Source organism: Carassius gibelio, chromosome A18 (genome assembly GCF_023724105.1).
Source record: "Carassius gibelio isolate Cgi1373 ecotype wild population from Czech Republic chromosome A18, carGib1.2-hapl.c, whole genome shotgun sequence".
NCBI lineage: Eukaryota > Metazoa > Chordata > Actinopteri > Cypriniformes > Cyprinidae > Carassius > Carassius gibelio.
In genome coordinates, this window is record NC_068388.1 from 10,673,754 (window position 1) to 10,691,014 (window position 17,261).

At 37.0% G+C, this 17,261-nt stretch overlaps 2 protein-coding genes across 3 annotated transcripts in view; one reads left to right on the forward strand and one right to left on the reverse strand.

Moving 5' to 3' along the window:
- The window catches only part of LOC127934275 (rho family-interacting cell polarization regulator 1), a 299,157-nt gene that overhangs the window by 147,160 nt on the left and 134,736 nt on the right, over window positions 1-17,261 (forward strand). The window lies entirely within an intron of this gene.
- LOC127934286 (nuclear transport factor 2) lies at window positions 146-16,639 on the reverse strand. Of its 2 annotated transcripts, none has more exons than XM_052531564.1 (5): window positions 16,382-16,639; window positions 13,424-13,545; window positions 12,908-12,979; window positions 5,857-5,955; window positions 146-1,956 (listed from the first exon to the last, which is right to left on the reverse strand). In XM_052531564.1, exons 2-5 carry the CDS (start codon window positions 13,520-13,522, stop codon window positions 1,843-1,845), a joined length of 384 nt encoding a protein of 127 aa, XP_052387524.1. In that variant the 5' UTR covers window positions 13,523-13,545; window positions 16,382-16,639; the 3' UTR covers window positions 146-1,842. The 2 variants fall into 2 exon arrangements, with proteins under 2 accessions (XP_052387524.1, XP_052387525.1); XM_052531565.1 differs by lacking the exon at window positions 16,382-16,639 and adding an exon at window positions 16,037-16,193.

Consider the following 17,261-nt stretch of genomic DNA (forward strand, 5'->3'; position numbering starts at 1 on the left):
TTATGTTTTACTGGCGTGTTATTATCAATATTAAACGTATTATGATAATTTTTTGTTTGTTTGTTTTCAGAAAATCACTTAAGTTAGAAAAAATATATATATTTCAATTATTTCCTCAATCGATAAAAATAACTTAACAGCACACTTTACTTTGATCTCCTTTATTTCCATATACATGTAGGCGGCTGAAGTATCTCTTACTGTATTCACATTGTATTACCGTATTACTGTTTTTGTTGTGAAAATCAATTGTTCTTTTGCTCTTGCCCTTAAACCACAGAGAGTGGATATCTGCAGGGTCAAACAAGCATGAAGTACATGTACAATACATGTATTCCAGCAAAAACATAATGCAAGAAACTGATTCATTATATTGATGTCATAGCAGACCAGTCTACATATTTCAGTGCAAAAAGATACAATGCAGAATACTTTCTAAAAAAAGATATTTCTAATATATCTGTACCATCACTTGGCACAAAGGCCTTTTGTGAATATGATTTTTCTTATCCTAAACGGTGAACATAACTCCTTGAGCGTAAACGAGAAAATAGCCATATCATATTCCCAACAAGCTAGTCATGTTTCAGGCTTTGTGTCTGTGATCCTTTCTTGTACTCCAAATATCAAAATGTAATCCTAAATATGGAAGGTGCTAACAGCTTTGGCCACACTACAAACTCAATGACATTTACATTCATTCAAGCTCATGAAACATAACATCCCACATCCCATTACTTCAAGATTTGAATAATTGGAAAACAAGGGAAGCAAAACCTCTGAACTAAAACAAAAGGGAAAATTAAAGAATAATCTGATTTCAAACTCTTTCTTAAACTTGGCGAAACTTGCTTTATTGATGTGGCATAACTGGAGGATGCTTATGATTTTTCCTCTTTAACAAGAGCATCCATTTATGATTCTACCATTTTTAAAGGTTAGGAAAAATGTTGGAAAAAATTTACGTGATCCTTTGCTAATCATAGTGATGTTCTTCCAAATAAGTCAACATTATTATTTTAGTCTAAACAACTGCTTCAGGAAACACTGGCCACCTTCAAAAAGAGAAATAACAGCTCCGTCGTGTTCTGCTCTGCTCAAAACAATCTATAATCTTAATGATAGAATCTAATATGAAGCAGTATCAAAAACATGAAAAGACAAGCATAAAAAAGGGGAAAAATAAGGTAGACGCAAAACCAGACGGGGGGGGAAGAACAAGATGATGATGTTAAGAAAAATTCAAATGTTTTATTGTGTATCTTGGCTTGGTGATTATTAAACAGTGAGCAGAAAGTGGGAAGCACACTGGTCTGATGGGAAGAGGAAATTAGGGGGGTGTTCTTTTGATAGCTAGGGCCACCTGACGTCACACCAATTTTCAAGTGGGGCAAAAACAAAAATGTATTTAAACTACAAGGAGCATGTTCTAAAAACAAGCTGAACATGTTGTACTAAAGCAAACATGGGCAGTAAGACGGTTGTAATTTCCAAGTCAAAATCAGCAACTAAAATGTAAATATCAAACACCCGAGGTTAGGTTAATACGTTTTTGTCCTGGTTGAGCGTCCGCTGATATTTAAGTTCCCCATCATCATGCAGGTTGGTGAAGGAAAAGGGTCAGCTTGATGGATGTGTGGGCTTTCATTAAAGAAACATGTCATTTCTAGAGTAGAGGCAGTACAGTATATGCCTGCAGGTTTTCTGTGATTGACTGCTGTAATCCGGAGCCGTTTCTCTTGAGGGTGATGAATGAAGGGCTGATTGACAGGTTCAGGTGTCATCAGGGCAGAACCCCATCCTCCACCTTCCCCCACTTCCCTCCTGCTAGCCATGGGGCATTTAACCAAAATTGTGCAGCGCCAGGCGGAACATGTCATTGGTGCAAACCCAAGCCTCGTTAATGTTCTTCAGGATGAAGCTCTGATGGAATCCCATGATGGGGTCATCATCTGCCTAGACAAAGCAGAAACACAGGAGACTTTAATAAATGGAGGCTCTCATACATCTGCAACACTACATTAAAGAGAACGGAATCAAACCTGGGGTAAAATTCAAATGCTGTTAAACTAAAAACATGCAAGTTTTCAGACATGTTCAGCAAGTTTCAAAGCATATTAGTTCAGCGAAGTAAAGACAAAAGCTGCATTAAGGAACCATGACTAACTAAAGGCTCGTAGTCTGTCACAATATTAACTTTTTTCCAAGCTAAAGACAATGTCTTGACATAATTACAGCATACTTTGGTTGATGATGGTGAAACGAATAAAAACATGACAAAATCTAGGCCTGAATTTAAATGATCTTCACAAATGAATCAACACATGTAGAACAATGACCTAAAACAAGGCATACCCTATTAAATGTAATCTAAGCTGGCCATATATTAAGTTATTATGATCATGTTTTTATTAAATACACACATGCCATATACTGCTGGAGCTTGAACAAGCACCGGCTCATTTGCATTAAAAGGGGAAGACACAAAAATAATGCATTTTGGATCATATCCTAAAAGTGGCAATTTTAACAAGCTATAAAAAAAATTATCTGTAAAGTATTTTGAGTTAAAACTTCACAAACACACCCTGGGGACATCAGAGATTTATTTTACATCTCGTGAAAAAACATTTTAATAGTCAATCTATTCATTTGTATATCATTTAATGCTGCATATTTATAAATCGAATCTAAAAGCTCAATGGAAACACATCTGATCTTAAGTATGCCATGTTTCACCCATTTTGAACATTGTCAAATTAGTTTTTCATGTAAAGGAACGCTGTCTAAAATGCAGAACTCTTCATTACAAAATATTAGATGTCCATAAAGACAGGTCAAAATAAGGTCAGGTCAAACTCTGTTAGCAGTGCATAGGTTTGTATTTTTTTTCTATGCCAATATTAACAGGGTAGAGCATTCACACTGCACACAGATGCAGACGGGCAATGTGTTCCAAGAGCTGTGCATATGCAAGAGTGCAGCTATTATTTTCACATTGAGTCTATTTTTACTGTGCTGCATGCTCTGGATTAAAGTGACAGCGCGTTGTTCGAGGTAAAAAATTAACATGGACTGACACTAAAATGTAGTAATTATACCATAAATGCATATAATTTAAGTCTACTGTTTCACATTCAACACGTGGCTTTTTGGCTAGGTTTAAAGTCAGGAAATGTGCACTTTTAGACAAGCAATAAAAACAATTGACATTCGTGAAGGTAGAAAAAAAACTTTACAACTGGCACGATTGTTTGTAATAAAGATTTTAATGCAAAAGAAAAGGCACAAGACTCGACTGTTTCTGTCAGTAGCAGAACATGGACCCTTCTAATCCGATCATAATAGGACTAGAAGCACAATCAGAATAAAAATGTTTAAAATGTTTGACTAAAATTTCGATTGGATTGTAAGGGGTGGTTTATCCCTTTTGTAATCCGAGCGAGAGGACATGTAAACACTTGATCGGATTGAAAACCGAAACTGGAAAGTACTGCGCATGCAGTGACGTACAAACAGTGTAATGACGTATGACACGCGGAACAAGGTGTTCTTCCCAGGGGGCAAGGAACTCGACCGGAAGTTGAAGTCGGGTGGGGGCTGCCATCTTTTAGCAGAACTTCACTTGCGTTAGCATTCCCATTGACTCCCATTCATTTTGGCGTCACTTTGACAGCGAATAACTTTACATCTGAGGCGTTTAAAGACTCCGTTTGTCCATTATTTATTTCTAAAGATACACGACAATGTATAAAGGGCTCCATTACCTTCTATGTTACATTATGGCCCCGTATTTAAGTTTTTGTAAAAAATAGGCTAACGATTGCGTCATAACCACTCGGCTCTCTGTCACATTACCGTACAGACAGGAGGAGAAGCTCGCAGGCAATTAACTTAATATGGCGTACTGGCGCTACATTTTAAAATACTATACAAAATAATTAATCAGAATACTTACTCCTGCTCACTCACGACAAAGAACTCCTCGCTCAAGCTTGCCGTCTCTGCAAGATTAACAATGGCAGTTTGCACACACAGCCACTTAGAAGACTTGCATCTGTCAGACAGGTTGCTGACGTATTCAAGCTTCGTTTGAGTCTGCCCGTCAGAAACGGAAGTGCTAAAAAACGTTAAAAATGGGCTTCACTTGTCTCAATTGAGTTCCAATGGGGTCGCTGTGTCCATTTCTTTTACTGTCTATGGTTCTTCCTAGTAAATAAAGTGTCATAAATAAGTGTCCTGTAATTATAAACCTCCCCTTTCACTCAGCGTATGTGAAGTGGAACACGACCATGTCCCGCCAGTCCTCGTTTAACAGACGTCATCAACAGACGTCTAGTTTTGAGTGCGGGAAGAGGCACTTTTACAATTTTTTTTTTTTTTGCTAAAGTAAAATTAAGCAGCACAACAGTTGCGTAAACTGTGTAAAACGATAATCACAATCCTGAAACATTTTCAGCAATAATGTTTGGATTTGAAATTAAAGTAATGCTACTGATCCCGTGGCTGTATATCACATATTCAACATTAATTGTATTTGTGGCAGTGATTTAAGTGGGCGGGTACGCACCGGTACTCCGTACCTGCACTTCCAAATATAGCTCGAGCGTACTGCCACCTCTCCGTGCGCCCAGAATGTGCTTTTAGCGTACCGGTACGCTCATTTGGACATCTGTTTTAATAGAGGTTTTAATCTTTTGCAAGCGTTGCTGCTTTACAGAGCGCCCTTCACAATGCATGCTTTCTAAGGGGCCGTTCACATATCGCTTTTTTTGCACGCTCAAGTTCGTTATTTCCAATGTAGGCGAGCGGTATGCGTGCTCATAATGGAAGTGACGACGCGCTCGTTTTTTCCAGGCGCGTCCACACCGCAACGAGTTAAAAACATCTCAACTTTTCAGAATGCCGCAAGCGCACCGTGGGTCATATGACAAGAACTAACCAATTAGCTTCATCCTTTCCCGTAACAATGCTGAAAGCTCAGCCAAGATGAAGGAACAGCTGTTCATAGCTGTATATGGATTGCCATTTTGAAATAAATCTAGTAGCAGAGCTACTGCAAGCGATTTTTAGAGCTGCAAATCCATTTATCCTTTGCTGAAATTTCCGCATCTTCACGGAGAGAGCAGGTCATGGTTGTAATGGTGCTGCTCATTAAATTAAACTTTTTTTCAAATTAAACCTCACTGTCATTCATGTTACCAAAACTGGCCAACATTGAAAATGAATGACTTTCGTTTGTTTTAATGCTGCAAAGCGCAAACAGATTCACAAACACACCAAGCAAACCTGCATGAACAAAAAGACATGTCATAGCATTCCCACTACTAAATATTATACAGACACTTGATCTGAACGCAACTTAAAGCTGTTAGTAGAGAGGCCTGTACGGTGTGCGTGAACCCAAAAGGACACTGATCCTTACAGACATTAAGAAAAGGAGGAAAGGCCATGTGACTCCAGAGAGTCTTTAAGCTCAAAGGTTGTGCAGGGCAAGCCTGAAGACTTCATTGGTGCAAACCCAGGCAGTGTGGATACATTTCAACAGAAAGGTCTGGTGGAAGCCCAGCACCTGGTCATCGTCCGCCTGACAGACAAACACACATACACTACAGCTCTGAAATGCTTATAAAATCTTTCAGAATACGCAGTACTGTCACATTAGGTGGAGCAAAAGGAAAATCAAGACAGGCTTAACCTGCCCACGACCACTCTCTATTTAAATGCCACTACGATTATACCAGAATATGCCCTCCTAGACCTTATCACATACATATTTGTTTGAAGTGTTCACCTCAAGTGCTGCTGCAATAGCATATCTGTCAAAGGTCAAAATTAAATTTAGAAAATACTTACTTTTAGTTGGCCTACTACCATACTCAGTATGCAGCTATCAGGGGTAGGCTGATGGTCTTGTGCGGTGATGCTGTGAGCTATTTTTGTGAAGGGCAGGGTCTGAAAAAAAGGTAAATACAATATTTCTGATTAAGTGAAAGTGTGACCCAAGGTGACCCATACTCAGAATTTGTGCTCTGCATTTAACCCATCCGAAGTGCACACACACAGAGCAGTGAACACACACACACACACTGTGAACACACACCCGGAGCAGTGGGCAGCCATTTATGTTACGGCGCCCAGGGAGCAGTTGGGGGTTCGATGCCTTGCTCAAGGGCACCTAAGTCGTGGTATTGAAGGTGGAGAGAGAACTGTACATGCACTCCCCCCACCCAAAATTCCTGCCGGCCTTTCCATTGGGAGTCCGACTCTCTAACCATTAGGCCACGACTTCCCTGGAATATACTTCATATCTTGCCATATTGGAGAACAAGACGGCATCACATATGGCTTAATGTTTCTGTTAGTTTGTCCTGACTGAGGTTTAGGGCTGGGTACTGAACTTCGATGCCTTTATGGTATCGAAGAAAAACTTTGATACTAAGAGTTATTTATCTTTCTCTGCCAAATTTCGGTTCCAAAAGCAAAGCGGCCGGTTTTTTTTTTTTTTGCCAAGCGGCTGTGTCTGTGTGAGCTTGTAGAATAAGTGCATGTAAGGACCACCCCCACGTGACGTGACTGGGAGGATTTCTGAAGATACTCGCAGTCACACAAGTGTAGCTGTTTTTTCTCAAAACTTTTCCGTTTTACAATGCCAAGGAGGTCTAAAGTGTGGCTACACTTTATAAAAGTGGATGCCGAGTCATCAAAGTGCAACATATGCAATAAGAGTATTGCATCCAAAGCTGGCAATACCACCAATTTAATGAAGCATTTGTTTGGATGAGTGTTTTGCCCTCCCTCCCTGTTTAGTTTGGTATACTCCATTGTGTATCTTGAAACACACCCCCTTACACGTAGTCTAAAAAACAGAGAGAGAGAGAAAGATTTATCCGGTACAGCGAATTTCTCTAAGCAGCAGGCCACTGTATACGTTCACTTAAAACATAACCGACTCTGTTTACGAGAATTCTTTACAGGGACAATTATTTTGATATAATTGTGTGATTATGTGTTCATTCAGAAGTTACGATACGCGAAAGATGAATTCATTCAATAAAATTATTATTTGTAAAGATAGATTCAAAAGAATCATCGGTTCACTAATCGGATCGTGAACTTGTATTACCAAGCCAAAGATTATCTATTATTGAACATCTCGAATGAATAAAGACTTCAAGTTCATCTGTAAAGCACATAAAGTTATCGTTTGAGTTTATAAACTTCTGTTTCATGCATGATTCGCAAAGTGTGAGTTCTAGAAGAATGTTTGTGTCTTGATGAGTATGTATCACTCACTAGGAGTCGCTAAATGAACAGCTGTCAGCTGCTGTTCTTTTTTTTCTTTTTCTTTTTTCTTCAATGGAGGATCAGTTGCCCTATTGGTTAAAATCCCCAAACTGTTTACTTAAATATTAAATTAATAAATCACATCCAAACAGGGTCGTTTGCGCTATGATGTGGTGGGCTGCTGTGTGCAAGAAAGTCCAGGGCAACTTTTTGGTCCCAGTCAGCCCCTGAATGGCGCACCCCTTTCCAAAAAGCACAACCAGTTGTATTAATAATGTTATCCTGAGTGTGAAGAGTTACTAGAATTTTTTTTAATTAAGGTGAAAAATAAAAGTTTTGTGTTTAATGTATTTGTGTTGATGTTGAAATGGATTTTAAAACATATGGTATCGAAAAAAGTATCATTAGGAACAGGTATCGAAACTGAGGTATCGAAATTGGCACTGGATCAAAAGATCTTGAACAATACCCAGCCCTACTGAGGTTTTTCAAAAACTATAAGTTTTACCAGGGATTAACTGCTAAACATTTGACAGTACACACCACACATCTTCTACTGATTTTTGATTACTCTGACGTTTAGCTGAACATTGTAGTTGGTGGAGCAGTGGTGCTGTTCAAGCATTTTATATTGTGCAAGCGTGGGAAGTGAGCCAGGGTTCTCATCAAGCTCCTACAGCTTTAGAACACAGCTGCTTAGCATCCATCTGGTGAATCAGCTAAATCAGTAATAAGGACTATAAAAAAAATGGACTAAATGAAGCAGAGCAGGATTTACAAGCCTGTTTCGACAGCACTGATTGGAGTGTTTTGAAGCTGCTGCCACCAATCTGGAAGAGCTCACCGATTCTGTAACATCATACATCAGTTTCTGTGAAGATATGTGCATCCCTACCAGGTCCAGGACTCATTTAACTTACAACTAATAACCGTGGTTCACTGCAAAACTCAGACAGCTCCGTTAGACCAAATAAGACGCCTAAAGGGCTGGGGACAGTCTTGTATAAACAGGCCAAAAACAGTAACAAAGGAGTTCAAATTGGCTAAGGAACTCCAAAAAGCTGACGGTGACCCTGCATAAGTGTGGAAAGGACTGAAAGACATCAACTACAAGCACTGTGAAGAATCAAAAACTGGCAACAATTTGAATGAGTTTTACTGCAGGTCTGAAAAACCCTGTTTCACACCAATTCTGACCTTCTCTACATGGATCTATTAACACCTCCAGCACAGTTCCTCTTTGCTCGGTGCTACAGAGCACCAAGCACCAGAACAGCTAGGCATAAGAACGGCTTCATCCCTCAGGCAATCGATCTCATGAACAATTAACTTGGCATTTTTTATTTTAACACACATACCTTTTTTCCCTTGAATTTGTACATTACACACCTGTACACACAAATACCATCCATTGTCTACTTTGTATATTGTGTATTTATTTTTCTGCATATTGTTATTAGAGGCCAACCAATTTATCGGTTTTGCCGATTAATCGGCACCAATAGTTGATTGCTGGAACAATTGGTTATCGGCAAAAATCCATGCCAACAGTTTTCTGCGTTTTGGCCTTTGCTGGAGCGGCTGATAGTTTCCCGGGTTGGGTCCGTTGCTGGAACAATTCACATAGTTTTCCATTAAGTTAAATTATATTTAACCCCGAATCGTTGTTAATGTACATAATGAATTACATATTGAGCATCTCCATCAAAACGTTTGTCTTTCTGTGGCTCTAATAAAGTCTGTATGCTTCACTTATAGAGCTATAATATAGATCGCTCTTTCCATTTGCTTCGTTTTTTAAACACTGAACTTCAAAATTATCTTTGGCTCATTGTTCATTCTTGAAGTAAACTTGTGTTCGTTTCGTCAATAAATAAACTGTTTTAGACCACTGGTGGAGTTGAATGTGTGTGTGATACAGGTGAATTCTCCTAGACTCAGTGCTGCTCTTTAATTTTGATTAGACAATCATTAAGTGCTCAATAATAGAAGTAGGGATGTGCAACAGTGATCGAGTACTCGACCGTGATGATCGATCACGTAAACGATGATCGAAATTATTTATTTATTTATTTTTATTTTTTATTGGTTATGGCAGCACATTGGGCGGCGCCCTGATCTCTGATTGGTTAGCTTCCCACTTGATGCCTCAAAATACGTAAGAAGACAGATAATCATAGCCTCAAAGTCACATAGTGATGGCTGGTTTCCCTTTGAGAAGAACGATGAAAATACAGTTCAGGGTAAGCTGTGCAGCACCAAGCTGTCACACACATCTACAAAAAAAACCAATGCTCTATCATCTAAAATGTGTACATAAAATATCTGGCGATAACAGAGCGGCAACTCAGACGAGCATTGAATCACTTGCCGTAAGACCTAAAAATGCAACGCAGGCAGAACCGAGAAGACGACAAAGCTGTTCGCTGAAATGGTGGTGAAAGATTTGCTGCCCATTAGTTTCAGGGACAGAGAAGGTTTAGTGGTGCCTGGCTGTTCCTGCAACATCTGTTCCAGCGGAGCGAATTTATTCCTCTAAATGTGAACAGGCTGCGCACTCGGCTCTCATCTGAGCACGTAGAGCACCTTATGTTTTTGAATAGACATTTGAATGTTTCACCGGTAGTTGTAAATATAATATCCATTTTTTTTAAATAATTATTATTTTAGTTTTGAGTTTTAGCCATAGTTGCTATTTGGTCTCTGTTTTATACCTTATAATAGTTGTTTGGTTAAACTTGGTGAATTTTTTTCTTTATCTTTTAAAAACTACGTTTCACCGCTGGATCAAAATATTCTGCTAAAGTTATACTGGAAGACAATGTTTGTTAAAAAAAATGCAGTTGAATAAAGTAGCTAAAAAAAGAAAAAGTATCTTTCTGTGTTAATTTTTAAATCAAATAATGAAATGGTCTTTATAAAATAAAAATACACTGGATATATTTGTAGCCTAATTAATTTAAACATATTCGTAGAGATGACGAAATCAATTTGTTTGTCATAGTTTTTATCTATATTTTAAATCGTATTCAATTATTTAGCAATAATCAGTGATTTCCATGCTGTTAAATAATAATGTAAAGCGCAATCCGAGTTACACTTTCGGTCAAGTTCACATCTGCAAATTTTTTTCAGATAAAAGTTGCAAGAGCTAGTGTCTGATTAATTAACATGAACAATTATGCTGAAATCGCTGCATATCAGCGATTCGTTTCATGCTCATATAAGCAATGCCCGATAATGATATTGCTCTTAAATGTTTTATTTTTCTATTATAATTGTTATTATTTTATTATTGATTTTATAATAATGCAGCCAAGCTTTTTTTTCCGTCATATTTGTGGGCATAATGCAATTCATATGTCTTCGAAAACGCGCAGGTGGTTTATGGAAAATAAAACTTAACTTAATAAAACTTAATTACAACTATTACACTTAATAACGTAGATGAAAATATAGCACAAATCTGCCATACATTTATAATGAGAACTTTATAGGGATCTATAGTAAAATCTGTCCTTGCCCATCTTTCAGCGCGCTGTCATTAAAACGCATCAGAGGTCAAATGGTCAGGCTCTCTCTCTCTCTCTGTCGCTCTCTCTGTCGCTCTCTCTGTCTCAGTCTAACGCATAACTTAGCATTTTATTGTGCTGATACAAGTTGTAATGTTACGTCTGTATCTCAGTTATCTGATTTATCATAGGATGTGTCATAGAATTAGCTACCGTTTATTGGTATACTCTTCACCTCATGCAGATATTTCTTGCTCCTTTATTAATAACATTGCTTCATCATAATCATAATCTAACCTGTTCTAATCATGTGTTCATGTTTTCATAGATTTTAATGTCAGATTTTTTTTCATAACAATCTTCAAAAAAAATTTCCATTAAATACATTATGGCCATGCCCCGCATAAGCCCCACCCCCGATTAATCGATTAATCGTTTTTGAAACCTATCGATGATCAAAATGAGAAATTTCCCAAAATGCCCATCCCTAAATAGAAGCAGTTAAAGTGTGAGAGTATACATTGAGCTGGTATAATTGTAGGGACCTATGTTTCCCGCGATGCAGAAAACGCAGACGTAATCGCAGAATCCATTCATAAAAAATGGAATTCACAGATTAACGTGTGACGCTCACGGAGATTTCAGCGTCTGCGGTCTGACTAAATGAGGACAAAAAAAAAAAACACATGAAGAACATCTCCAGAACTGCTCTGTGAGTCACTTCATGAGCATTTGACCATTTGATTTGAGCAAAAGCAACATATCACATGCACAGAATTGTAAAAGCTACTCATTTATTTTGCAACCCGTCAAAATAAAAGTCAGATTTTGAAGTCTATTGTTCAGTAGAATGTACATGTACATAGCCTACTACTAAAATGAAAAAAACATTTTTTAAACGTTAATGTTTGCTTAATTTTAAGTAATTAAAAGATCAAATAAAATTAATGTTTCATGCCTTGATTTGATGACAATAAAAATGTAAATACACAATTTTTGAGGGGGAAAAAATAATTAGGCTTCTTTAAAAAAAAAAAAAAAATTAAGTTGTTTTATGCATTCAAATATTTAGAAATGCTAAAACAGAATTTGGTAACAATAAAAAAATATGGTGAGAAAAAATAAAACATTTCATAGGGCCCTAATCATGTAATTTTTGTTAAACTTTTATTAAATTGATTTGAAAATGTATAAGTTACATGATTTTATTTAATTGGTCTTTATGATTAATAAACTTTAGTTCAACTATTAAAAAGGAGTGGAGTAAAATTAAAGTGGAAAAAACTGAATCCACAAAAATTAAATAACAGAATTTGGTAATAAATAAAATGGCATTTAGGAAAAAATTAACTGATTTCATAGGGCCCTATTAGAGTGTTGTAATTTCAACATTTACTATTACTGTTATTATTATAATTATTATTACTACTACTATTAGTATGGTTCAGTAGCGTTTTTCTTTTTTTTTTTGTAAATAAAGCACTATTATTTTTTTTCAGTATCCATTTTAAAAACTATCGGTTAATTAATCGGTATCAGCCAGTGCGGTCCAACCTTGCTATCGATATCGGCAAAATCCAATATCGGTCGACCTCTAGTTGTTATTTCCTGTTTACTTAACCTATTTGTATTATCTGTGTCTTGTCACTGTCCTTCTTGTTTGTGCTGTGGAAGCGTCGGTCATCAAAACAAATTAATCGGTATCAGCCAGTGCGGTCCAACCTTGCTATCGATATCGGCAAAATCCAATATCGGTCGACCTCTAGTTGTTATTTCCTGTTTACTTAACCTATTTGTATTATCTGTGTCTTGTCACTGTCCTTCTTGTTTGTGCTGTGGAAGCGTCGGTCATCAAAACAAATTCCTCATATATATAAAAACTCTTTCTGATTCAGATATACAATACATGTGGTAATTAAACATCTGATCAATATTTAATTGGGGATGCACACTATATGGTCAATTTGAAAGATTTTTTGCTAATGGTATTTACTGGTATTGGTTGATAGTGCGAAAACTCCCACCCTCTATTTTAACAAATGAATTAGAAGATATGAACCCTAACTTATCAAAATGCCAACTCTTCCAAAACGCACGCAAATACTTACAGAAAGCTTTTCGACAATTGCTGCTTTTCCCTGGAATTGCTGACCCTCCCAAGTAAGGCATGACGCATCAATCTAGGACAAGGGAAAAAAAAACATATAGTTGACCTAAAGCTGCCAAAAAGTAGACAGCAAAGCAGTAATGTCACCAGTCTTTTAATAAATACATATTAAATAATTTATATACTCAAATATACCTCAACATAAGTATTGTTTAACATACACGTGATATATCATTTAACATGTGTTGCTGAAAAAATAGGTTCATGTATAAGCACTTTAGGCTTTTTTAAAGGTCCAGTAGAGAACCACATTTCTGGCCTGAAAAGATTCCTCTGCTGAACACACGACAAAACTTGTTTGTTACTGGGCATCTAGCGTCACTCTGCAAGACATAAACCAAGTGACGCTTTGAACTCTAACATGAAGGAAAGGCAGAGACACTGAAACATTACTACTTGACATCTCTCTCACTAAGAGAGAACTATCCTGCAGAAAAGAGCTTAATACAATACTCACATATATCGATCCAAGTTGAGTCCTGTCGGTGTCAAACAGCTGATAGTAATGTTGCACAAAGCTGGATCCTATTTGTTCCCAAATCGGCTTGTCTCCCATTCTGATTCACCCTGCTACAGGCACTGGTGGAAAGACAGAATAAATGACTCCATGTATATGACAGACTGAGGGTTGACAACAACTGACAAGACAGAAAAAAAACCCCTGAAATTTTCATCTACATTTAAAGGTGCACTGGCTTTTGAGCCAATAGTAACCAGCGAGTACTACTGGTCACTATCGTTTGTTTTGTGTTTGTTACACTATTGGACTTAAGATGTACTTTTGTTTGTAATTGAGGGCATCCATCGCACACTGATTGAAAGCAATATGTGAAGTTAATTTATCAATTGCATGATATGGTTGGTCATGTGATAACAACATGGAAGAGCTCAAACAAGCAAAAAAAAGTGCTCAAAATTATTAAAAATAATTAAACTGTCAGTAATAAAAACTAAGACAAATACAACAGAATAAAAAAATATACAAATGAAACAAACTGTGCTTTAATGTTTTTTTTATGCAAGTATTAAGCAGTATGATTATTTCATTTATTCACTATACCATTTAATGTCTTGTCTCAATTTGGCTCTGACGTGTATTTATTGCAGTTTATATGAAAAGGTTCATGTAGCGTGCTACAACCTCCTACAGAAACAAATAATCAAATGTAAAATAAAACATAGCCCACTGTCACTTTAAGAGCCACACGGATCCAAATTACCATTACACGCATATTTTCATTCTCAAGTCTTTACGTTCATTTGTTACATGACAAACGAAGGTATATATGAAAAAAAATCACCAACCGCAACATTTTGACACATTTTTGAGGTATAATATGACTTCACATGTCCGAGTTGTGTTCCGCCTCTGGGCTTAGGCTATATCTCTTCCTGAGGAGCACCACAAGTTCTCTTTCACGCTTTTAAAAACATGATTAAATATACTTCGATAAATCAAGCACGTCCCATTCTGCTAATGTCACGTTACATGGTTTTACTGATTTGCATGGGAAATTGGGCTTTTATGCATGAAAGAAATCTTACCACTGCAAAAGGGGGCAGAATGGGGCCCAATAATCGTTTTGTCTCGATTATTGTATTTTCATAATCGTCGGGAGGCCAATATTGAAATTTAATTGTTTTTTTTTCGATTAATTGCATAGCCCTGCTACAATGCTCATGATAAGTTTTGTTAACTCAACAGTAAGTAAATCCACCTCACCAGCTAATTACTCTTCAACAGCGACACTATAGAGCTACCACAAAAACAGAAGCTCAAAGACAAAATCCTAAAAATGGCTGTGCGCTTAATGTTTTTATGGCACATAAGGTCTATCAGCTTTATAGTGGGCAAAAAAACATTAAACGTAGACCTGTCAAGAAGACTGTCAAACTGTCAACAAAATCACACAAAATTTTAAAGGCCAAACAGATCAGGCCAAAAAGGCTGGATTAATGGCCCATTTTCACCCAGGATGATAACTATAAAGATAACTACAAATAATAATTGTTCAATTTCTATGAGAATAGGAAAGTCCACACCTAAAAGAATAACGACAAAGAGGAATGATATTGTTGGAATCATTTTTTTTTCAGCCGATGAATGATACTAAAATTGAAAGCCAGTCAGATAATGGTACTGATAACAATAGAGTTCACATCAATCCACAATAACAATAATGTTTATTATAAAAGTTATATCTAAATGTTTGAGTTCTTTAAAGTTGGAAAGACGAACATTGACTGTAGGTATTTTTATCATTTATCATACAACATAGCTCCAACATTGCTCTCATGTGTCACTATTGTTATAACAGTAGTGCGTACCTTACCCTATTCTCTATTCTTTTAGATTTAGAATTATTTTTTCTTCATCATTATAATTATTGTCCTTCATGTGAATGGGGCTTAAACTCCTTTCCATTTAGAAGCACATGGAATTTAACACATTCCTGCTCCACCCTTTTAAAAACTCTATACTGATTTGTCAGCAACTTTTGACTGGTTAATATATCATGTGATTGGGCCATAATTCACTTGAGCATTTCAAACTTACACATAAATAGTCTTATATCCATAGTTTCCACTGACATCTAACAAGTAGAGTTCTGGAATAAAATGTGTCTTTAGTTATTTAGAGCAGTTGATGACAAATCTAGAACTACACCTTGTTGCATACGTTAGTAATTGTTTAAATGGCTATCACTACACTGACCAACCTAGTTTGATTACTGACAAATTAGAAAAGTCGATCAAAATGACACTTACATTGATGACTGACATATAAAAGCATTCGGATGGATTTTAGGGACTCTTAGCACTAGTTGGTCGGTTAGCAAGTTCTAACTTCATTTAAAAATCAATCAGTGACCATATGAAGATGTCCAAATTGAGGTTAAAATCATTTCCGTCAAACTACAGCCACTATCTAGTCAAGAATGCTACTAACGATTAAAAGTAACCATGCTAAGATTATTAGCTAGCTTTCAATGGCTCGCTGTAGACTGATTCATTTTAGCTTTAGCCGCAGACGTGCTAACACTGGGCTGTCTGTCTACAACACGCTCACCGGCTAAATAATGATGCGATGAAGTTGTGTTTTACGTTGAAGTGATCCTTGCTTTTTGAATATGGACTCGGAGTTTGAACAGTAACGATCCACGATCAACTTGGACCAAACGCACCCTCGTTCCGTTCTAAAAATACCCCAGAGCCATAAGAGCTGAGTGCAGGCGCGACACCCTCGCGCGGCCCGTGCACGCTCCTGTCCTATAGGCGTGTCCTATTCGCTAGCCTTTTCAGATTATTCTTGACAAAAGGCCTCAGTACTACGTTACATAAAGTAGTTATAAAGTAGTCATCTGCAGCGTAAATGCAACGTTAACTTATAAATAATATGTGGTCATCATCTTACCTCCGTGAGCCCTAAACCGATTCCCCGGTTCCAGTTATGGCGACTCCAGCGCGCGGAGAACAGAAGTTGAGCGGCCTCTTCAGTTTGAGCATGCGCATAGCGCTTACACACTGCACTGCTTTGAATTTTGGTTCTTGACAACCAGTCGCAAACGGAAGGCTGCAACCTACCGAGGCTGCGTGCTTCCTAGTTCAGGGTCGTGTAGGCTTTTACTGTCTATGCTAGAGACCTCCTCGGCATTAAACGGTAGAATGAAACAGTCTAGTACGTAAGCGTGGCTACGTCACATATGTTCCCGCTCTGTCGTGGCACAAAAACACTAATAAAGCTTAAATTCTGTTCTGTTAAATAAAATTACATGTGCAGAAAATTTCAGTTTAGTTTTCAATTAGTCTCACAAATGCAGTGCTTCTTTGCATTTACCATGTGAAAAATGGAGCTCTTGTTTATAATAAATTACATTCACTTAAATAAAATAAAATACATTAAATAAAACTGACAAGCAAATAAATATAAAGGTACCATTTACTGACCTGAAAATAAGTAATTTGTAGTGGACAGTACAAATTAATAGAGCTTCGTTGATTTAGATATAAAAGATCAATATAACAAGCATGGCGGTAACTTTTCTTTTTAAGCAAAAACATGTTAAAGCAACATACAGAGGCATTTTAAATTATATTTTAAAATAATTTTATTACTGTTTCATTCTCGATATGTGATTTATCTAATTACATAACAATATGCAAACTATGAATACAGAGGTGTTTCTATACCTTAGTGCTGTGGTTGGTTTATATATGTAGTAGTGTGCTATATAAAAAGATTGGAAATGTGCTTGTAACAAATGGTCATCGCTTTGGCCCTGCCCTTTTTACAT